The following is a 23,663-nucleotide window of genomic DNA, read 5'->3' as shown; positions in this document are numbered from 1 at the left end:
TCCCGGGTCCTGGGATCAAGTCCTGCATCGGGCTCCCTGCTCAGCGGGGAGCCTGCTTCTCCCTCTTCTCCCCGCTTGTGCTCTCTCTCACTATCTCTGTTGCTATCTCTGTCTCTCTCAAATAAATAAATAAAATCTTTAAAAAAATGAAAATACTCATTTTGGAGTCAGTGAGACCTACCTTTGACCACTAGGCAAATCGTTTAACCTCTCGGAGACTTGTTATCCCTTCTTAGTGAGGACACAAATCTGTATTTCTTAGGATTATCATGATATCCAAAACGAATGGCAGGACTATCTGTGCTGTTCCTAGTACATCTCTACTCCTTATTAGGGCTTGTCACGTATGAGATACTTGATAATGTCTGTTGAAGAAATGAGCAAGGCCTCCTAGCCTGGTGGCCATGAAACTCTTGCTGTTATGGAGGTGGTTGTTTTTCATGAAACAAACACAATGGGAGATAAGTTATGTTTGAGAAATGCTGTATTTAAAAGAAGGATAAAGTAGATTTCTTTACTCCAAGACTTAAAGTCTGTAACATGCTGCTTTGCTTTTCAAAATCTCTAAGAGGTGCATATGGAGTGAGGGCTTGCCAAACAGATATGGTTATGAGCCCTTTTATCACCACACTTCTTGTAGGACGGTTACTTTATGGAATATACAGTTAGGTGGCACCTTGGAGAAATCCTTCCCAAATTAAATTCCTGGAGCTTACCAATGAAACTATCAATGCTTGGATAAAATGAGGTAGGTTGGGGGGCAAGCGATGTTTGGCTTTCCGAGAATTGGGCTGAATGCTAAAAGATGCTCATCAGGCAGTTACAACGTGGAGCTGGCTAGTCTTGCTGACTGAGCATGCCCAGATGACTTCTGAATAGGAATTAAACCCTAGGAACACTTCTGGGTTAGATACCTGGACAAGGGGATGAGGGATTGATATACCCTGGCTGAGGAAAAAAGCACTCTTGGCCTGGAACATCTCTGGTGGGTCCTATCCCCCAAAAGTCTAAGACAAATTAAATGATACTGTTTTAAAGAAAGAGTCCCTCCCATCCCCCACCTGCCAAAGGTAGCCCTGGACAGGGAGGAATAAGTGAAAAGTTAGAATCCTTTATACGAAGGAGATAATTAAGAAGGCACAGTGGGGGAAAGTTCTAAAAAAAAAAAAAGCTGAAGATAGAGAAGTTTGGGTGTCCAAAGACTGCACACATGAAAACACGATCCACCTGACAGGATGAGGGAACCCCGCGTTGGTAGGTAACAAAGAATGGGCCTTAGTTTTGACTTTATGTGACACTGACTATGGGTACAGAATAATTCCTCTTGGCCTTCCTGAGTGACCTCAGATCCTGGGCCCGCAGCTCCAGAAGCTGGAAGAGGGCGGTGTCTACAAAAATTTCAGTGGCAAAGACATAAGAGAAATGTGGGAGGCAGTTACAAGCCTCACCTGAGTACTTGTATGTAACAGCCACAATTGTGCCAAGACAGTCCTGAACCTGGGGCCCAACTGTGTTCCTGAGGCTGACATCACCAGGCACTCCTGCCTCACCCCCAGAGCCCCAGGACCTAGTGCCCATGCCAGGGGCTCACACATTTTGTTTTGTTTTGTTTGGGTTTTCAGGTTTACAGAGGTATAATTAACAAAATTTGAAACTATTCAAAGTATACAAAATGATGATTTGATATACCTCTACATTATGAAAGGATTATTCCCCCCATCAAGTTAATTAACACATCCATCGCCTCATGTACTTACCTTTTGTGTGTGTGTGTTTGAGAACATTTAAGTTCTCCTGTCTTAGCAAATTTCAGTGATGCAGTATAGTGCTATCCACTCTAGTTACCATGTCAGACATTAGATCCTCAGACCTTATTCATTTTATAACTGAAAGTTTGTACCTGTTACCAACCTCTTCTTATTACCCCATCCCCTGGCAACCACTTTTCCACTCTCTGTTTCTATGAGTTCAACTGGATTGGTTTTGGGTTTTTTCAGTTTTTTGTTTTTTGTTTTTTAAGTAAGCGGTATCATGCAGTATTTGCCTTCTCTGGCTTGTTTCACTTAGCATAATGGCCTCCAGCGACATCCATGTTGGCGCAAATGACAGAATTTCATTCTTTTTTAAAGCCTGAATAATATAAATTATATATGTACTTACATATGTAATTATTTTCTTCAAGATAATGGTTTTGCTTCCTTTGGATGTATACCCAGAACTGGGATTGCTGGATCGTATGGTAGTTCTGTTTTTAATATTTTGAGGAACCTCCACACTGTTTTCCATAGTGGCTGCACCAATTTACAAAACAAGGGTTTTCTTTTCTCCACATCCCTCATCAGCTTTTGTTATCTCTTGTCTTTTTGATGATGGCTGTCCTAACAGGTGTGAGGTGGTATCTCATTGAGGTTTTGGTTTGTATTTCCCTGATGATGAGTGATGATGAACACTTTTTCATGTACCTGTTGGCCCTTTTTCTGCTCCGTAGTCAGACGCATTATCCATTGCGCCACTGGCCCTGTCCTGTTGGCCCTTTTTTATGTCTTCTTTGGAAAATAGCTATTTGGGTCCCTTGCTTATTTTTAAATTGGACTATTTGGCTTTTTACTATTGAATTGTATGAGAATCTTGTATATTTTGAATGTTAACCCCTTATCAGCCATGTAGCTTGCAAATATTTTCTCCCATTCCATAAGTTGCTTTTCCATTTTGGTGATGGTTTCCTTTGCTGAGCACACACTTTTCAGCTTGATGTAGTCCCACTTGTTCATGTTTGGTTTTGTTGCTAGGCATTTTCAATGGAGCCTCCATATTGAAGGCTTAGCACAATCCTTGCACATCTGAAAATCTTATCCAAAGCTGGCTTCCCCTCATGTTAGCTGTAGTCAGTTCCCACTTTTAAGAGCCTAATATGGTTTAAACGCTGTAATTGGTGGCCCTCGCTTTCTGAGGCTATGATGCTCAGTAAGTAAACCAAATGTCGTTCAGGAGGCTTAGTTATTATGGGGTGGTTGACTCAACTTCATAAACAATTTATCAGGTGCCTACTCCAAGGGCTACCCTGTGTGAGGCATAAGGCTAAAGCCCTTAGCCGGGGCTAAAACAGAATAGATAAGGTGAGATTCTGGGCCAGGAGGACTATGAGAATCTCTTCCAGACCTGCCACCCTCTATGGCTGGGGACATTCCCCAAATCCAAGTGAACTAAAGGGATATGTACTCCAACTCTGTGCCCCCAAACTGTGGTCCACGGATCTTCTAGTCTGTGAACTGGTAAGAATAGAAAGTATTTAGCATTTTTTATACCAATCTGACATGGCTGTGGCATTTCATTGTATTTTATAAAATTAGAGGGGTGATTGGGGGAGGGGGAAAACACTGCTCCTTCACCACAGACCGTTTGAGAACCACCTGCTCTAACCTGAATGTCTCAAGGCTCTCTAGCTCTGAGTTGCCACATTTGGTCAAATTAGCACAAACACTTGTGTGTTCCCGGTTCTTCCTCCTGCCTGTCTGGGGTCCTCTGGAGATGTCTCAAGTTCGTTCAAGAGCCAACGTCTCCCCCAGATGTCCACAGATGGACACTCCATTGAGCACCTGCAGCTACCATCAGGCCAGGGTGCGTGTGTCCTCCCCGGGGGGGCGGGGGGAGGGCGCTGTCTCCTGTCCTCTAGGGGCACCCAGCCGGCTCCCCTTCCTGCACTCTGAGCCAAGCCCCCACACACTGGCATGGCGTCTTTTCTCTGGGGATCAGTAAGCCACGCAGGGCTGGCAGGGACTGAGGAGCTCATCTCATTGGGTTTTCCTCCTTCATCTCCAGCCCCAGGAGCAAATCTCATCCTTAAATAGATGCCATGAGGATCACTAGCCCCTCACAGCACAATTTCTTGCCAGCCAGTCCCCCCCATATAAACATGTGTTTTCCAGAATTTTCAGGGGTCTATAAATGTCATTTTGTTAACTGGCAGCCTTCCTATGCTTCATACTTCAGTGCATGTTTTAATCTTCACTTAGGTTCCATGAAGCCCCTTTCATCTGGTGACCTGAGAGCTGTGACCAGTGACGCGGACAGCATAGGAAACAGAACTGTAACTTTTACGGTTATAAGGTCCCCTAGACTCGGGAGGCTGGTGCGAGTCAATTCTGACAACAGCACAGAGGATGTTTCCGTGTTTACGCAGAACCTGGTGAGTCCTGAGGTCCGTGCAGCTGGGCAGGGCTGGGTGGCTCTGCAGGGTGGCCCCTCGCTTGTCTTCATCCTGTTAAGCCCAGCCGACGCGCCCCTTTGCCCAGGCAATGACCATTTCAGCTGTGCTGGTTTTCAAACCAAACACTTTGTAGTGAGCACAGCATGACACAATTATCAGAAAACTCTAAGCAACCTCAAACTCTGTGTCTAATAAATGAAAAGGAATCCTTTTATCACGAAGACAGATTTAAAAGGAAACCCAAAGCGGAGGCGCAGGAGTAAATTCCGCAGGATATGTCATATTTTACATATGATTTAATATGTAAAATTATATACATTATTTAGCATAGTATAGTTATACGTATACACATAAATCTGTATGTGTGTGTATCTAATCTGTATCCAGAACCATCTGTTTTAAACTTCACTAGCTTTCTACCACCACCACCATCCACATACCTTTTTATTTAAATGGATAAGCCTTCAAGCCTTTTGATATATATTTTTTTTTCTTTTGCATCCTAGGAATGTGACTGACTGTGATACGTGATTTCATTTTCTAAAAGTCTATGTTCCCAAATGGTCTTCTTGAATATAACTAATCCTTGCTTTTTCCATTCTTAAACATTGTGTACACAGATTTGATCGATGATTTGGCTGTGGCTTTACATTCTAAGGAATAAAAACACTCCAAAGTCAAATTTAGAGACATAGTAAGAGTGAACCACATGTCTGCCTTTAACCTTCATGCCATTTCTCTCCTATGTGATGTAGCAAAGTTGAATTTGGCTTTTGCCTTGCAGCTGCCTTTGGGATGCATTTAAGGGCGCAGATCATGAGGCTAGCAAAAGCTCTGAGTGTAGCACTGAAAAAGAGGAAGTATGAATTCTCTAGTTTACAGATGCCCTCTGGAGGAAGAAAAAATAAATTAGGTCGAAAACTAAATTCTGTAAGGAACTTAATGTGTCCAAAGGCATCAAAACCTGCCCAGGGTCAGTTTGCATTTTGAATAATGACAAGAATGATATCAGCTCTATAAAGATGCCTTGGCTCTAACCCTAGTTCTTTAAAAAACAAAACCCACTTTTTTAGATGGTGACCATTTCAAGCATGAGTTTCCACTAGTTTTCATTGCAAATATATACTATTTTAGATGAATCTGGTCTACTAAGCTGTAGTGAATATGGTAGCCAGCATCCACTAGTTACGCTGCAATAACAAGTAACTCCCGAATCTCAATGACTTACAATAACAGAGTCGATTTCTCCCTTATACTGTGTATGGGCTGTGGGGTGGCTGTGGGTCTGCTCTCCATCTCTCCTTCATTCCAGGACCCAAGGTCAAAGGGCAGCCCCTCTCTTGGGCAGTGGCTGTATTTACTGCAGAGGAACAAGAAGTGAGGGTAGAACCACATGATGACTCTTCAAGTTGTGCTCAGATGTGCCATGTGTCACTTATGCTCACATCTCACTGACTAAAGAAAGTCACATTAGCAAACCTGATGTCATTGGGTTGGGGAAGGACAGTTAGTCATCACACAGAGAGGAGGCCCTGAATAACTGGAACAACAGAACAGTCTACCACAGCGGGCTAGCCTGGTAATCTAAACCCACTGTTTGTAATACCTTTTCCTATGAAAACAAACCGCTTTTATAATACAACACACTTATAAACAGGAACTAAAACCCCAAACTAGTTATAAGGCTCTGGGGCAGGCAGTAAAAGTCTTGATCGATTAAAATCCAATTATTTTAAGATTTTATTTTTCCTCTCATTATTCCTTCCACTTTAAGAACCAAGAGGCAAGTGTCAAGGAAAGGTATTAGCAATGGCAGGTGATCGCTGGGGCAAGTGAGGTGTTAGATTGGGGCTCAGGGCTGTAAGGGACCTGCAAAGGGGTGTCTGGGACCAGGAGCCTTGGGCCCAACTGTTGGTCTTTCCTGTGGGGACAGGGGCAGGCTGGTCTGGAAGCACAGTCTGGGAAGTGCCACAAGTCAGGTGTGGTGAGATATGAGCTTCATTCTTCTCGAATGGACCAGGTGAGTGGCTCTTCTCAACACACAAGGCCTTTTCCTCTCCAAGGCCAGCACCCACCGTGCCAGCAGCGCAGCCTAGTGCTTTTGTCTCAGAGGACAAAGGCAAGCTCCTTTTATTGTATCTAAGGCACCAAACTGTATATCAGGTCTTTTATGCAAGTATACTCCTAGACGTGACAATTCCTGTGTCGGAAAGCAATATCTAAGATATATGTAGATGCTGTAGCAATTCAGCTCAGTGGCCCACACTCTCTGTGCCTGTGGTGTGTGAGTGTGAGGCAAACACCTCACTTAGGAATCGGGCGCCCTGTTGCTGCTCCTTGATCTTCTGCTGACTGCTCGTGGCTGAGGACAAGTCCCTTGGCCTCTAACATCAGACCTGGATTAGCTCTGTGAGTTAGAGCAAATTAAATTTCTTTTAAACCCCAGTTTCCTCATCTGTAAAATGAGGAAAACAGTAGTGATCATAATTGAAGCCATTTTGAACATTCATCACGTCCCACGTGCTGTCCTAAACTTGCTTCTTTACTACTCATCATCTCACCTTACAGGCTGGGATCCTGAAGCACGGGGACGTTCAGCAACCTGCCCACAGTTACACAGCTCAGGAGCAGCAGAACCTGGATTTGAACCCAGGGCTTCTGACACTAGGTCATGCTCCCCTCTACCAGGCTGTCCTTTCTTCTAGGAGCTTGTGTATGGATTAACATGGATCGTGGGTACAAAATGCCTAGCACACTGCTCCACATGCAGCAGACACGAGCTAAATGCTAGCTAAGGCTGTTACTATCTTTTTGTTCTTGGAAATGTGAGAGGTTCCTTGCCTCTCCCAGTAGCCAAAAGACTGGTTTCACAGGGGAAGGCAATTTTTCTGGGACACCAGAATTGGCTGCCGTGTTTATCCTAATGTGCTACAATGATTTAATGAATTGAAATGAGGTCATTAGAAGAGGGTGACATTTGCCTGTCACCCCGTAACCCAACTACCCTTTCCCTTTGGGGAAGAGCCCCCTGGTGTTCTGGAACACACTTCCCTGAGTGATGATGAGAGCAGGGGGCTGAGGAAATGTCAGGTCCTCCTGCCTGGATGGAGCACTTCGACCTTGAGCAGACCAGAGGTTGGAAGGCAGAATGAGGCCCCGGGGCTGGGGACGGGGTCTGAAGATCCCACCCCAGCGGCCAGAAGGAGGAGGACCCAGTTGAAGGGCTCCTCCCCAGAGCAGCTGCTGTGGCAAAGTTGAGGTGGGTCTGGCAGGACATGTTTGACTAAATGTCTATGAATAAATGTCATTGAAATACCCTGACTACTCTTCCGCTTCAGTAGTCACAAAACACATCAATAATGTGGGGAGAGGAGAGAGTATGCTGAGGAAACTCTGTAAAGCTAGAAACCAAAGTGCTAACTCTGAATCTTTCTGTGTGCATGTGTTTCTGAGTATGAAAATAACATGTGCTATTATCAAAATAAAATTAGAAGACATTAAAGCAGTACATTAATATTGGGGGGAAAAGCAAGGCATCGTCAATAAATTCAGTACAACTGACATTAATCTGAAGACATTCCCATTTTGTTTAGGCTTGTGTGTTCAAAAATGCAGTTTTATTTGTGACTTGGGAAGAGGAAGAAGCTTATTATTCATCTTCCTGGCTTTCCCATTTCCAGATCCTCTCTCCTTTTTCATGTGCAAATGGAATGTAAATCTTTTCCTAAAATCTGCAATTTTATGGCCTCTGTCAAATAGGACCCTGGTTGACTCTGAGCCATTTCATCATGGCTCAGATTGACTACCCAGCAGCTCCAGAACAATTTGGGACATAAAAGAAGTGGTAGAGACAGACTTTGGAGGTGAGGAGATAATCACAACCTTTTCTCTAAAATTACTTACCGAAGACATTTATTGAGCATGTATTTCGTGCTTTGATCAGCCCTCTTCAGTCTGGTTGGTGAAAAGAGATATGACTCAAGCAGGAATCAAGTTCAATTGTAGAAGGAGTTCAGAACTATTCAGCCATGTTCATGTCGTCAAATGGCTTTGATTGCTTTTTGGCTTTCTTCACCAGTTTTTCTAATTTCAAATTTTCTAATTTCAGTTAGCCACTGCTAAATGTCCAATTGGGAGAAGGTTTTAGGCAGTTGATGGTTGAGTTCGCTTTCACATCTTTACCTTAAAGGACGAAATGGTTTCCAGACAAAGCCATTGTATCATTTTGCACATAAATCATCTTGCTTTTCCAGTGGATAAATAAAAATGACCATTTTAATCAGTGACTCTGGATGGCTATAGCTTGTGAAAGAAATCTAGAAATTATGCTTAATATCATATGCTGGAGGTAGGAGTAATTGAAGGGATACATATGTTATAGCTCAAAATATTTTCTTATCCCAGAATAAATTCACTATTATTTAAACCATACCATGTCAACCTACCAAGATAATCAAGTAACAGTCTTGTTTTTCACCATCATATCCCATCTGCCTAAATGGGAAAAGCTAAATCACGAAACTTGTGCTGAAAATCTTATACCCTGAAGAGATAAACACACACAGACACAGAGAAAGTGAATCATCAAATTTTATGAAATGAAAACTTTTTACAATTTTAGAGATTTATTGTTCATTTCAAAGAATGTGTGAAAAAAGTATGAATTGAATTCTATAAAGCACTCCAAGTAGAGCAGAGGGCTAATTGAGTGATTTTCATTCCAGTGCATGTTTAGATCATTTGGAATCATTAAAAAACAAAGTGTTTTGGTTTTGAGGTTTCTGATGTCTGGCCTTTTTTCTTTTCCATAAAGCCAGTAATTGCGTTTAAGCCACTGTGCCATTGTGGAGGAAAGATCATCCATCTTCATCAATGCTACTGGAACACAACAAACACAGCCTTCCAGGCCCACACTTAGAAAATAATACAGTGCATTCGTAGTGTTGTGAATTCTGTCCAATTACCTCTTCTCCTGGAGTCTGAATTTGTGCTCAAGATAACACAGACGTTTTAAGAAATTGCAAGCACATTTCCCATAGGATAGAAATTAATTCATTACAACTTAATGGAGAGCACAATGGGATCATTAAACTTGGGCCCTTTCATTTTCGGAGCAGAGAAGGATCAGTGTCTTTGTGTTAATGATTGCTCTTGCCCTCGCCCCCCAGTTTCTCGGGGTCTCTTCAGTAGCAAGCTCCATGGCAACTAGACTCAGTGATCATTTTGGACATTTCCCACCAGTGTTTCATTTTGGCAATTTTGGTTTTGCCATCACAGTTCACTGAATTATGTGCCAGCATATTTCCCACGTGTAGAAATACTCAATTGTCACTTGCTCATCTATTCCTTGTTCAAACTGAAATTTGGCTCGTGGGTCCTGGCCCAATGACTTTGAATAACCAGAAGTGGTTTTTTTTCTTAGAACTTCTGGCTCTTCCTTTGAAAAAGCAGATAGAACTAATTCCCATTTCAGTGAGATTGGTTTCTCTTTTCTCCTTGTATTAATTTCCTATGGCTGTTATCATAAATTACCACAAACTTGGTGGCTTCAAACAGCAGAAATGTATTACCTCATAGTTCTGGAGGTCAGAAGTTGAGACTCCATTTCACTGGGCTGAAATCAAGCTGTTAGCCTCCCTCTGGAGGCTTTAACGGGGAATTCCTTCCTTGCCTTTTGAAGCTTCTGGTAGCTGCCAGCATTTCTTGGTGTGTGGCTTTATCATCCCAATCTCTGCCTCCATTGGTCACTTTCCTATCTCCTCTTTCATCTAAGTCAAATATCCCTCTGCCTCCCTCTGGTACGGATTCTGTGACTGCAGTTAGGGCCCACCTCGACAGTCCAGGGTAATTTCCAGTCTCAGGATCCTTAATCACATCTGCCAAGTCTTTGCCAAAGAAGGTAATATTCGGGGCGCCTGGGTGGCTCAGTCGGTTAAGCATCTGCCTTCAGCTCAGGTCATGATCCCAGGATCCTGGGATTGAGCCCCACATCGGGCTCCTTGCTCAGCGGGGAGCCTGCTTCTCCCTCTCCCTCTGCCCCTCCCCTTGCTTGTGCTCTCTCAAATAAGTAAATAAAATCTTAAAAAAAAAAAAAAAGGTAATATTCACAGGTTCAAGGGATTTGGATCTGATATTTCGTGGTGGGGGGGACATTTTTAGCCTACTACACTCATCTATAAAAAAAGCAAGATGTCCCATACTACCTAATGAATCACCTTTTCTATGATCTCGTTTGGTAGTTTTATTAAAGGTTTCCATTGCTTATAATGGCATAGCCCGTGAGAATCAATGTTCACTTCTATATAAATGTGGATTTAGACCTTTCTGCCAAGTAGGCCTATAGATGGCTATATTGCTGGGCTCCTTGAAAAGCTTTCTAATCTAGTTTTTTTGTGTGGAGATTGGCTCAGTCATGGAGGGGCATGGGTAATTATTTGGACCTGGTTTTCAGTTGCCCATTTCTAGCTGGAGATTTCCAGATAGCACCATTTAGGAACTTAGGTCTTCTATCCATTCTCATTAAGGAAAATCTCTCCAAGCTGCCACTCCCTGGGCTGCCCCAGACTTCTGACCTCTTCTGGGAACCTTAAGCCCTCCAGACCCGACTGCTCACTGCACACATGATAGTGTCAGTCCTGGTAAAAGTAAGAAAGGGCACATGAAGAGGAGTCATTTGTCTGAGCTCATCCTTCAGGAGCACAGGACCTTGTTGCCTTCCAAATCTTAGCTTATAGGACTTTTTGGTTAACCCATATGGAACCTTAGAGACCCGACCTTTCTGAAGTGTTTGGCTTTCTGCAGTCTCCTTTCTCCATGAAGATTTGCCCAAGATAGAGACTTTTTGGCCAGTTCTGTTTCCCTTGCTTCTTCTGGACAACAGTTATCCTGTCTAGAGACTGGGACTTTTAACAAAACCATCGTGTTGTGGGGAATCAAGTGAACAGACTCCATGTTTCCCTTTCTCCCTCTCCCTTTTCCCAGCTGACTCCAAGATAATTTGGTTACTCTCTTCTCCAGTGGGAATTTCAAAGCTGTGAGTGACTTTTAAGCCCCACCGTGGAAGAGATCAGTGTGAAAGACTTATGTCTGATGTTCTTATCAGGACCATAGAGAACTGGATTTATAAAGACCCTCAGAATGAAGAGATGCTCCAGAGCATTCTAGCCTGTCTTTGGCCAAGTCTGACAGTTTTATTCTCTTAACACTCAGTCCTGTCTGCATGTACTTTTGTGGATCTAGAGAATGTGCACACGATTTGGGGGGAAAAATTGTCAGATTCTATGTCATGGTTGACTTCACCAAGCATGGTGTATCAAAGCTCCCACTTCACCCCTGGGTTCATCCAAGGCACTCATAATGACCCTTTGTAATATGTGAATGTTTAATAATTATATCTTGCCAAAACAAAAAACAAAAAAAAACTATATCTTGCCCACCCACACAAAAAATCTGAATAACACTGAGGTTTGTGTTTTACACCTGTGTAAAATCATATGGTCAAACAATGAGGAACTATAAAAATGCCTTCAGGTTTAAAGAGCTTAGCTTGAAGAAAATAGATGTCTGCCAGTCACCTTGGGGCCAGAAAAGAATTGCCCTCAGCCTTGATCTAGATGGAAACTCCTTTCCCCTCAATCCACGTTATTTCCTCTAAGGTCCTATGAGAAAGTTTGTACCTGATATACAATGGCAGTAGTATAAAAGAAAATATAAAACACAGGTTTTCTTTAACTTTCCTTTTGTAATAAATGCAGTATATAGAATGAGCTGTTTCTTTGAATCCTTACAAGTTCTGGCCAATGGTGATTATGTTCTAGCCAGGCCAGACCACAAAATGGCATTTGTCTGCCCTAGCCATACCTACCGACTGACTTTTGACATTACTAAACTCCTTAAAGTTGGAGCACATATCTTGGGAATTTCTTAGTTGCCTAGAATCTCATTGAGCTTTCCATGCTGAAGGAACAGTGCAGTGGAAAAAAAACATGAATTCTGGAGTCACATGGGACTAGATTAAAAACTGGGCTCTCCCACTTGTTGGCTGTGAGTGAATTATTTAAATTTTCTGAGCCTCAGGTTTTGTTTTTTTTTTAATCTGTCAAGTGGATATAATAAGGCCCTTAAAATTAAGTAAAATGAGTTACATAATATGCCTTGCAGAGAGTCTGGCACATATTTAGGGCTCAGTAAAAGGTACTGTTTGTGTTTTTGTTAAATAAATGGGTAAGAAATGTCTTGGATTACCTTGTTTCTACTGCTTCATGATATAAACATATTTTATAATTAAATTTTGTAAAGCACTTTTTAAGTAGCTTATTCATTAAACAAATATTTTTTGAAATGTCAAGTATAGGATGGTGAACTAATACTTATTTACAAAGCAATTGGAAGTAAGTTTCTGGAGTATGTGCCAAAATTCCAGTCTAACTATTTCTTTGTTTTATGAGAAAAGATTTATTTTATTAGGCATGTTTTAGAAATTTCTAATTGCTTAATATTTTCATGCCATGATTCTTTATTAAAAATAAGTATAGCCTTCCATTTTAACCAGAATCCGCTGATGTCCTAGTAAGGAATTGATTAGTGAAGACTTAGATGCTTTCCTGAAAGACTTAGAAATGCTCAGGGCATGTTGTTTTGAACATTAATATGGCAAAAGACTAACTAGGTTAAATGCATATTTATAAGAGAGATGTTATTCCATACTTTAATGCAGAAATGTAGGCTCAGAGAGATTAAATTACCTGCATAAAAGCCACAGAGCTGAAAGTTGGAAACATTTATATTTGAATGTAGGTCTGATCAACCCATGGTTCAAATTCTACTACACTCCTCTGCTTCCATTTTTATATTAATGTGTATCCTTTTCCTCCTTGGAGGAAGAAGAGTAACCATTCAGGCAGCTGGAGCCAAACAGTCTCCAATCAAGTGCTCTAGGAGAAAGGGTTCTTATCTACAAATGTGGAGATCTGGCTTCTGGTCTCAGCTCTTCTCCCAACTAGGTCGATGACTGGGGGGATGGAGAGGAGTTCCCTAAATTCCCACCCTCTCTGAGCTGCTCAGCAGCCTCTGAGTTGTAAACTTTAATCCAGCACAGAAAATTCAGTAGGGCCCCTGGCCTTCATGGAGCCAAATTTATGCCTTTGGCCTCTGACAAATATTTTTCTTTGTGGTTCTGTAGGAATCAAGGATATGAAATCCAGAAGATTTAAATCTCAGAGATCCAAGGGGTGTTATCATATTGTCATTTCAAATAAAAGGACTACTCAGGTCTAGGATTTTGACCTGCATATTCACCCACTCATATGTTAGTTAGGAGTACAGCCTTGTTAAGGTACTAGAGAAATGGACCAAGTTGGAGGTGGGGGGAATGATGTTGGGATAGGAAACGAGCACTTCTTGATGTCAGAGTGCCCAAGGCATGCAAAGGTTAGCCCCCCTCCCCCATTCTGCACATACTTGGTCATCAGAGAAAAGAAATTATTGGTCCCTTCCTGAAGTTGAAATAGTAAAACACTATGGGATTTACTTTTTAGAATTATTTTTTTAACTTTTTCATTTTGAGATAATTTCAGACTTACAGAACGATTGCAAAAGAGTACAAAGTATACTATTCATCCATATTACCCAAATGTTAGCTTTTAACTACCTGCTTTATCATACCTCTTCACACATGCACACACACACACACTTCTGAAATTTTAAGAGGCAGTTGCAGACATGATGTACCTTTACCTCTGAATACCTCAGTGCATATTTCTTAAAAATAAGGCCTTTCTTGTATAACCACAGTATAATTTTCAAAATCATGAAATTAGCATTGATACAATCTATTATATAATCTGTAGACCTTATTCAAATTTCACAGGTTGTTTCAATGCATATCCTCTAGAAAAAAAGAATATCCTAAAATATCCTAAAGAAAAAAATCCACAGTGTAAAACGTAGCATTTAGTTTTCAGGTGTCCTTGGTCTGCTTTAATCTGAAAGCATTCTGCAGTCATGCTGACTTTTGTGACGTGGCCATTTTTTGAGAACAGGCCAGTTATTTGTAGTGTGTTCCTCAGTTTGGTTTCATTGGATGTTTCCTCACAGTCCAATTCAGGTTGTGCATTTTGGTGGGAATGGCCAGGAGCGATGCTGAGGTCTCCTCCGGCCTCACGTCAGGAAGCACCGATGCTCACTCCACCCTGTCACTGATGATGTTCGCCACTTAGTCAGGTGCTATCTTTCAGGTTTCTCCTTGGCGAACTTACTATTTCCCTTTCTGTAATTAAGTATTTTGTGAGGGAATACTTTGGAACTATTTAAATACCCTGTTTCTCATCACAACTTAGCTCGCTAGTATAAGCAATCATTTAGGATTCCTGTGAGATATTTATTACTATGGTGATTGCCAAATGGTGATTTTTCTCATTCTGTTTTTCCATCTGCATTTACTAGTTGGAATTACACAAATTTTAATTTCTAATGACATTCCAGAAAGACTCCATCTGTAAAAGAGAAAATATCTGGGCTAATCTAAATCCATGAGAAATAAAAACCTCCCCTCTCCTCTCTCCTTAATCTCAGAGCCCAGGTATTCAGCTAAGTGGTTTATTGATCTATATTTAATACAGCAGAAATATGCAGAGCTGTTGGAAGTTGCCCCTACGCCACTTTCTATTTGAGGTAACAAAATTCCTAATCCTGTCTGAGATCCTTCTCTCTTGAGGTTTACCTTACACTTTTTCCCATAAAGTCTTGGTCTTGTTCTCCCTTTTCCAGCCCTCTCCACCACACACACACACACACACACGCACACACGCACATACATGCACATGCACACATGCATACACCCGTGTACACACACCTTAGAACCTGGTTCTTATTTGTTTATTTTTTAAGTAGGCTCCATGCCCAGTGTGGAGCCCGACATGGGGCTGGAACTCACGACCCTAAGATCAAGACCTGAGCTGAGATCAAGAATCAGATGCTCAACTGACTGAGGCACCCAGGCGCCCCTGGAATCTGATTCTTAAAGCTCTCTATCTTCTAAATATTAAAGACTCTACTCACCTCAAAGCTCCTTCAGGGCATGACTGCCAAGTTGACATTCCACAGGCACACTCATTCCCTTTTGCTTCTAGCTCAGCACTTTCAATTACCTGCTGTCCGGTCTTGAAGCTCATACGCTCAAGATGAATCTAATTCAATTCTCTCACTCTCCAGCATAAAATGAGTCAATAAGTTATTCACAATGTCTCACTTTTGGAATGACTTTTCAGGAAAAGAACCGATAGCAGACCTCTCCTCCAGGAGTCTTCCAAAGTACACAGCTATGGTTAGGGCTCCTCTCCAATTAATTTCCCTCAGATTTTTGACCTTCATCTCAACTGTTCTCATCTTTGAGAACCATTCTTTCCCTGGGACAATCACTCTTCATCCTGTAGACATCAGAAGACCCTTAGATTATTCCAGTAACATCATATATTTTTGGGGAAGTTAATTTTTACTTAAACCAAAGAAGCAAAGGGCAAGATTGACAAGCTTCCAAGAAAATTTTTCCTCCTGGTCAGTAGACTATGTTACTTTTAACATTAAGAAGCTGGATGTCTCTTGTCTTACAATATTATGCCTCTTTCAAGCAGAATGGGAACCTTTAGGAACCATTCTCCAGTCCAAAATCCATGGCACAGTCGCTTGTTTCTAGGAAAAGGAATACATTTATGATGAATATTTCATCATAAATCTTTAGCTGAGACTAGAAATAGTAGAACTGCTAAATAGAACTGATTTATTTCCCAGAAACTTCTAGGGAATCGAGTCAGTAGTCAGTACCAGAAATTATCTTTGGGGAAACCAATTTTTCATGAGTGGCCTTGCTTCTTGATGAGGAAATGTTGAGAAACAATACTTTCTTCTCCCCATTTAAAATCCCCAAATGACAGCATTTCCTTGCCTTACCCTTGAAGAGGAAAGGAACAAAAAACTCACCAACAGTTTTTGGACACTCTGGAAACAGGAAGCTCATATTTTGTGGAAACTCATTAGACCAAAAGCCTTTCTAGAATTCTGATTCTAGGTACATCCATTGCACCAGTGTTGAACCAGAGCAATACACCACCAAGCTTCCATGAATTAATACAGTATTTCCAAATACTGACTGATGAAATAGACTCAACTGCTTTGTAAATTATAAGATAATTTATCCTAGACACTTTCGACATGGACATAAATACCTTGAAAAAACATACCTGTAAGTTCAGATACTATAATAGAAAGCAGGTCAGAAAAAGATGTGACCTATAGGAATTCAAGGGTGAGACATTTTATCTCTAGCCTTCCCTTCTGTGGTTTGAGATTTAGAACTTTCAGTCACTGTTGTTAGGGGAAGGACACCCACATGGGATCTGGACAACAAAACACTGGGTGGGGCCCATCTCCATCAGTTGAGCTGGAAAGGACATTGATAGGCAACAGGCATCAGGAACTTAGATTAAATCTTGAAAAATACCCTAAGCAAGGTGGGAAAATTTGAACATCAAGGAGAATAAGAACTGCAATGGAATGAAATACATCATATATTAAAACTCATGAGTTTATAATGATCCCAAAACAAACAAAACAAAAACCAATGGGTATGTTTAGATATTGGAGCCAGGGGACTCATTTTTCTAAAAATTTGTATAAAGGGAAAGAATCAAGTACTTATCCTGTCTTTCCTGCATACACTGTACCTCAGCGTAGCCAAATAGCTGAAGAGGGAAAGTTCTTCTTTAAAGAAGAATTCTAGATAAGAATGAAGAAGGGATGATTAAAAATATCAATGCCTTGCCACTGCAAAAATAAGGGACTTAAGCAATCATATCAATGACTCTGTAAAACTATCAGGTGACAAGGCTGCTGGGGAACTTTAAAATAGATAGATCAACCTGGCAGCACTTGAATTCACCTATTAATACTAACATATCCAAAAGAGAAGCAGCCTTGTAATGAGATACGGAGGAAATACAGAATACAAGCTGTAAAACATTCTTAACAAAAACTTAAATCTGATTCTTACTACATTTCTAGGTTTAACTACTAGTGTATTGGAAATATAGGGGACAGAGGAACATGTTAAATAATACCATTGGGATGCAAGCAGCAAAACCTAGAATATAAGAATATTTAATAAATAAATATTTAATAAATTAATAAATAAATAATAAATAAATTACAAGAAAAAATTAGAGAAGGGGAACCTATAGACTAAAAGACACTATGAGAAGCATCAAATAAATGTGATGTGGGGACTTCTAAGGATCCTGACTCAAACAAAGCACCTGTGTAAAAAAAAAAAAAAACATGTACTAGATCATCAGATATATTTGAACACTAATTGGATATTTGATGATATTAAGTAACTATTGATAATATTTAGATGTGATAATGGTATTGTGATTATGTTTTTAAAAGAGCCATCTTTGTCAATATTCACTACAACATTTACAGATAAAATGGTGTTTGGGGTTGGCTTCAAAATAAGCTATTGAGCAGAATGTGTGTAGGAGTATTATATGAAATAGGATTGGTTATGAGTTGATAGTTTTTAAAATTATCAGAGAGGCAAATGAAGGTTCATTATATGCTTTCTATAATATACAAACCATAGCCTTAGTCATCTCAAAATCAATGTGCTTTTCTTTCTCTGATAAATAAACTATTTTTGCAATTGAGCACCAAGGTTTGACAAATAGGTTACCACATTGTTATTGTTCTTGTGTTTGCATAGATATGTGCATAATTTGAGCATGAGAATAAACCCTGAAAAAAACCTGTATCTCCTTAGGATACATGTCCTCATATTATCCCGGAAGCCAGGGGCTGATTTTTCTTCATGTCTGAACAGGTCAGTGAACGGCTGATATTATACCAGCACGTGGACCATGAGAACACTGGCTGGACTGCAGAAGACTCTTTCACGTTTACGACATCATCCCCACCAGCAGCTCTAGGCCCTGAGGAGTTTCGTATTACTATTTCATATGAAATTACTGAGCCTGGTCGGCAGAGTCGTCTGCTTGCAAATACAGGTAAAGCCACCAAAAGATATGGCCAGTGGCTTATCTATAATTATTAAAGTAGGGACAGTTTGGAAATAAATATTCCCCTTATTAATTGGAAATGCCATGATACCATATCAATGCCATGATATCAACCTTTGAAATAAAACGTATATGGTTATAAAAATTTATTTCTTTTTGTGTGCTCTTTCTCTGGGCCTCTTCTTTTTCCTCTCATAAGCTTTAATAGTTGTAGTTGGGGGGAAGATGGAAAATTAACTCTAAAGCATTTTATTTGTAACTCCAAATGGGGACTTTACCATGCCTATTACTGAAAACCATCTATAGAAAATGAAAATAACAAATAGGGCAAGTTCCTGAAAGGAAAGGGGTATTGAAAACTGCACCTGTTTCCATGGCAAGAGAAAGTCCAGTAGTAGATAAGTTAGGAAATTAACATTCTATAAGTAAATCTCAAGATTTTAGAGCTATCTTGCCTGAAATATTGACTTAGTAGTTAGGATATGTATACTTAAAATATAATTTGTTATATGCCTTGTGTAACAATGCCAATTCAGGTCCTTGAGCAACCCAGAGGTTTAGAATAATCCACTCAGATAGGGAAATTTGAGAGAGAAAGAGCTTTACAGGTGTCATCTGAAAGTTCTAATGAAATGCCACTTTGTTCTTTATATTTATATTTTCACAGGAGCTGCTGTCAAGGAGGGAGACAAAGTTCTCATTGACCAATCTAATTTAGATGCTTCCAACCTCTTATTGAAATTGCCCAAATCTCAGCGATCTTCCTATGAAATCTGGTTCCAGGTTACGTCTCTTCCTCACCATGGAACCATTATGGTTGGAGAGAGGAATATTACCAAGGAAAAACCCAATTTCTCCCAGTATATAGTTAATAAATTTGGAATCATATACCTTCACGATGACTCTGAATCACTGGCTGATAATTTTACCTTTGCCGTTTGGCCGAAACAAAAGAGCAAGTCCACCACCAAGCCGGAGGCTGACTTCCTTGAAGAGATGTTTAACATCACCATATCTCCTGTTAATGACCAGGCACCAGAATTAAAGACAAAAGGGCTTCGGTTGAAAGTTCTGCAGGGAAATAGGTCGGTTGTGGGACCAGAAAACCTAAAAGTGGAAGATCTAGACAGTCCTCCAGAGGAGATCAGATATATGATCATCCGTAATCCTAATAATGGCTTTTTGGCAATGGCTCACCATCCAGACATACCTGTTCACCATTTCACACAAGCTGACATTGATAACTCTCAGGTATGGTTTGTACAAGATGGAAGCCCATCTTCGAGTGTGTTTTACTTTAGTGTGACTGATGGCCAACACCGCCCACTCTATAAGCTCTTCCACCTGGATGTCATCCCCATCTCCATCACCCTTGTGAACCTCACAGACCTACTTCTCCCACAAGGCCAGACAACTGTCCCCATCACCAATACTCACTTGTCAGCAATGACCAATGGGAGAAGCCCCCAAATCACTTACAAGATGACATGGCCCCTCCAACATGGGCATCTGCTCATTGAAAACCAGGTGGTTGTCAGCTTTGGGCAGGAAGATCTGCATTCAGGAAGACTTTCTTACCATATGACACATCTCATGGCCTCAGAGGACCAGCTATATTTCTCACTATTTACACCAGAAAGCAATCTGACGGGACAAACACTGAACATCAGGGTGCAGCCTTTACTGCAGGTTACGTCAAACCTGACAATCGCCAACAGGGAGGTTTATCAGCTGAGAAGAAAGGACCTTGATGCTACTGAGCTTGCTAATAGGACTAACAGTGATCCCAAATTTGAAGTGACCGAACTTCCTGTCCATGGAAGACTTGTACGAAGAGTGGGCCGAGGCACGGCAATGGAAAACGCTACTCTATTCACTCAGAGGGACATTGACCAAGGGTTGTTGATGCTTCATCCACATGCCAACCTAACAGGCATTGATATGCTGAATGACTCCTTCACTTTCTTGCTCAGGGCAGACCATGTGCAGCCAGCAATAGGTCATCTACCCTTCACCATAGTGCCACCTGACCCCTTATGTTTGCAAACCTTTACCCCTGATGTTTCTTTATTTGTCACTGCAGATAACCTTGTGACTTCAGATCTCTCTCAGGAAAAGCCTGTGGTTTCCTCAGGACCCACAGCAAAGACAGAAACTCTAGGGAAGCTGACCCAGACCAGGCAGCAGGAAGCAAGTCCCTGGGGACAACACCGTGGTGAAGAGTCTACTCTGGATGGCAAGGCTTCTCCAACCAGGGTCATTTGGCCACCAGACACAACCAACGCCAGTCCTGAGGCACCCACCCAGCCCAGGGAGAGCAGTTATCCCCTGATGGTCATTGTACCCTTGGCTGTGGTAGTCTTCCTGCTGATAATAACTGCAGTGGCCTTGTGTGTCTGGCTGCTGGGCCAGAAGGTAGAAAAGACAAAACCTCTTATCAAGTCTCAGACCAATCTTGAACCTACAACCCCAGGTCCTAGGCCAGAAAGGAGCATAACTGTTCCCACTGTCACAGTGACACCCCTTCTAAAAAGCTCCAGAAATCCCCCAGTCAGTCTTTTCAGGGACCCACAAAGTGAGCAAATGGCTTCTCCAGCCACTGAGCCAGTGGAGAAATGTGCTCCTTGGGAAACATGGATGAATCTGGATCCCGATATGGTCAAGTTCTGCCGACAAACCAACCCAACACTGAAGCACAACCAGTATTGGGTGTAGACCGAGGGCTTTTGCTCCTGATTGACCACCTACTATACTGGGATAGACACTGGGATACAAAGGCAAAGAAATGTTCGTGGGATCAACTGAGAAAAGCCTGGCCCTGCCAGTCAGTCATTCAGTGCTCAGTTATGGCCCCATGGTTAGATGTGGGCGAATGTTTACTGTAACTCGTACAACACTCATCTGATGGGCTCTCCACAATGAGCTCTGTCTGCCTTCTTCTGGACCTGACTCTGAGTATAAGATTTTATCAATATTTAAATCCTTTATCAAGGTGCTACCAAACATGCTGGTCCAACTGGAAACAGCAGTATTAACTTGGGTGCTAAAGTTAATGGAGGAAGCCTTTGGATATTTTCCACTAAGAATTCACTCTCTCTAAGTGAGTCAGCAAGGAAATGCAGGAACTGTTTCAGCAAGCAGAAAAGGTAATTTATCAAATCAGCGAGTTTGTTCCTAGTGTGTTTCTGTAATGTCTTTTCCTCTTTGGGGTCTCCAGGTTTGACTTCCTAGGGCAGGAAATGCTCCAGATAGTAGGACAATCTGACCCCCTTTGAAGGTATTCACTGAGCATATTGTGTTTCATCAAGAGGCTTCATCTATTCTGATTTGTAAAATCAAGCCTCTGGTACAAATATGATTTGAAGCCCTAAAAAATAGAAAAGTCTATTAAATGTTTTGTGATGCCTCAATTTGGCTTAACTTTACAATGAATTGAAATAATGGCAAATTTGTATTTGACTTGTCTAGTTGAGCCTACTGTTGGCAGATTCAAGCTTCAGTTTCTATAATTGTAAAATGAAGATATCAGTACTTGTTTTAGTTAAGAATGCTTTGAGTTACAAATCACAAGGCATTAGCTATGAGTGGTTGAGATTGGGGATTGGCAAACTTTATCTATGCAGGGCCACATAGTAAATATTTAAGAATTTGTGGGCCCATATGGCTGTTTATTTTTAACAACCTTTGTTTCTTAACAACCTTTTAAAAATGTAAAAACAGTTCTTAGTTCCTGCATTTGACCCACAAATCAGAGTTTGCCAACTATTGATTTGGCTAAGCAATAAAAGTGTTGAATTATTTCAACTAACCAGCAGTCTGAGGTGGACATTCCAAGGCTGGTTCAATGGTTCAAAGATATCATCAAGGACTGAAGCTCTTTTGTTTTTTTCTGCTTTACCTTGCTCAAGCTGTTGGCATTTCTTTTCTTTCTTTCTTTTTTTTTTTCCTTTCTCTTGGTTCCTTGTGATTGTGAGGGACTGCTCATGGTCCAAGCAGTACTATCACATTCAAAGACAGACTTTCTAGTGGGGAAAAAACAGATATGGCAAAAAGACTTTTTTTTTCTTTTAGAGAGGATCTTATTTATAATTATTATTTTTTAATCTTATAAGAGGAAGACTTCTCAAACATTTTCCCCCTTTTATGTCTCAGTCTAGAACTGAGAAATGGGCAAAAGGAAATGGAATTCTCATGACTAACAATCTCTCCTGGGGCTGGGAGAGGATTCTGCCATGTCAGAGATCAGTGGATGAGCCCACTGTGTAATTAGGGGAGGCTAAGCAATGAATAAGATCTACTAAAATACTCTTCAAATACGAAATACTTGGGAAATAAGAATTTTGATCTTTCCGATGGATGTCTACTTTAATATCTCCTTTTCATATTTTAATGATTTCCTTAAAGCCGGTGGCTAGTGTTTCTAGGGTGGAAGGAAGAATTGCCCCTGGAAGGGGAGCATTTGGCAGGGTCTGGAGACATTTTTGGTTTTCACAGCAGGTGCTATTGGCATCCATTGGGTAAAAGCCAAGGATGCTGCCGAATATCCAACACTGCACAGAACAGCCCCAACAAAGAATTTTCTGGTCCAAAACTTCAACAATGCCAAGGTTGAGAAACTCTGGTTAATGCCACAATGAAGAATCTTCTTGTCTACCCAGTAAAGGATTAATAAACCCATTACCAAGTCTAAGCAGAAACTATATTCTAAAAACAGAATAAAAGGGTGAAAATTCCGTTGTGTGGTTGAAACTCTGATTGGCAAATGTTTTTAAAAGAAGATGTATTAAAAACCAAACAAGGGATGCCTGGGTGGCTCAGTTGTTAAGCGTCTGCCTTCGGCTCGGGTCATGATCCCAGGGTCCTGGGATCGAGCCCCGCATCGGGCTCCCTGCTCAGCGGGAAGCCTGCTTCTCCCTCTCCCAGTGCCCCTGCTTGTGTTCCCTCTCTGGCTGTGTATCTCTGTCAAATAAGTAAATAAAATCTTAAAAAACAAACAAACAAAACTTGCGGGCAGACTCATTTCCTTATATTCCTTGATAAAGGAAAAGATTTTACCTGGTATTAACAGGTGGGACACATCAGGAGGAAATAAAAAAAGTGAGGTAGGATATTTACAAAGGTAAAGCTGAGGTCAAAGTGTCCCCAGAAGTCTATTGCCTCTGATGTGTTCCATGTGCACAAGAATTTTTTTTCTCATCCTTTCCCTTTTCTGCTTCTCTAGGTTGCTTTTCTGTCCCAACCCAATTTTAACTGCTCTTTGTGGAAATAGACTTCATAATCTACAGAATAAATGGAAGCATAGCATTTTTAAGCCTAGAAATAACTACCCATGTCTTAAATCCCTGGCTCTAATGCTATGGACAGCTGGTAAAACTTCTCTACTCTTC

At 41.1% G+C, this 23,663-nt stretch overlaps 1 protein-coding gene across 2 annotated transcripts in view; it reads left to right on the top strand.

Annotated features, from left to right (window-relative positions):
* The window catches only part of LOC118553595 (chondroitin sulfate proteoglycan 4-like), a 62,189-nt gene extending 38,910 nt beyond the window's left edge, over positions 1–23,279 (top strand). The window contains exons 8-11 of one of the 2 annotated variants that reach the window (XM_078066711.1): positions 3,529–3,618; positions 4,014–4,186; positions 18,081–18,264; positions 18,944–23,279. In XM_078066711.1, coding sequence (XP_077922837.1) covers positions 3,529–3,618; positions 4,014–4,186; positions 18,081–18,264; positions 18,944–20,991 — 2,495 coding nt within the window. In that variant the 3' untranslated portion in view covers positions 20,992–23,279. The remainder of the gene's footprint in view (positions 1–3,528; positions 3,619–4,013; positions 4,187–18,080; positions 18,265–18,943) is intronic. The other variant, XM_036120638.2, reaches the window with a different exon arrangement.
* The last annotated feature ends 384 nt before the right edge of the window (positions 23,280–23,663 follow it).

The sequence above is a fragment of the Halichoerus grypus genome, chromosome 2 (genome assembly GCF_964656455.1).
Source record: "Halichoerus grypus chromosome 2, mHalGry1.hap1.1, whole genome shotgun sequence".
Classification (NCBI taxonomy): domain Eukaryota; kingdom Metazoa; phylum Chordata; class Mammalia; order Carnivora; family Phocidae; genus Halichoerus; species Halichoerus grypus.
Note: the sequence above shows the minus strand (reverse complement) of the source record. Positions and strands in the feature narration are given on the sequence as shown.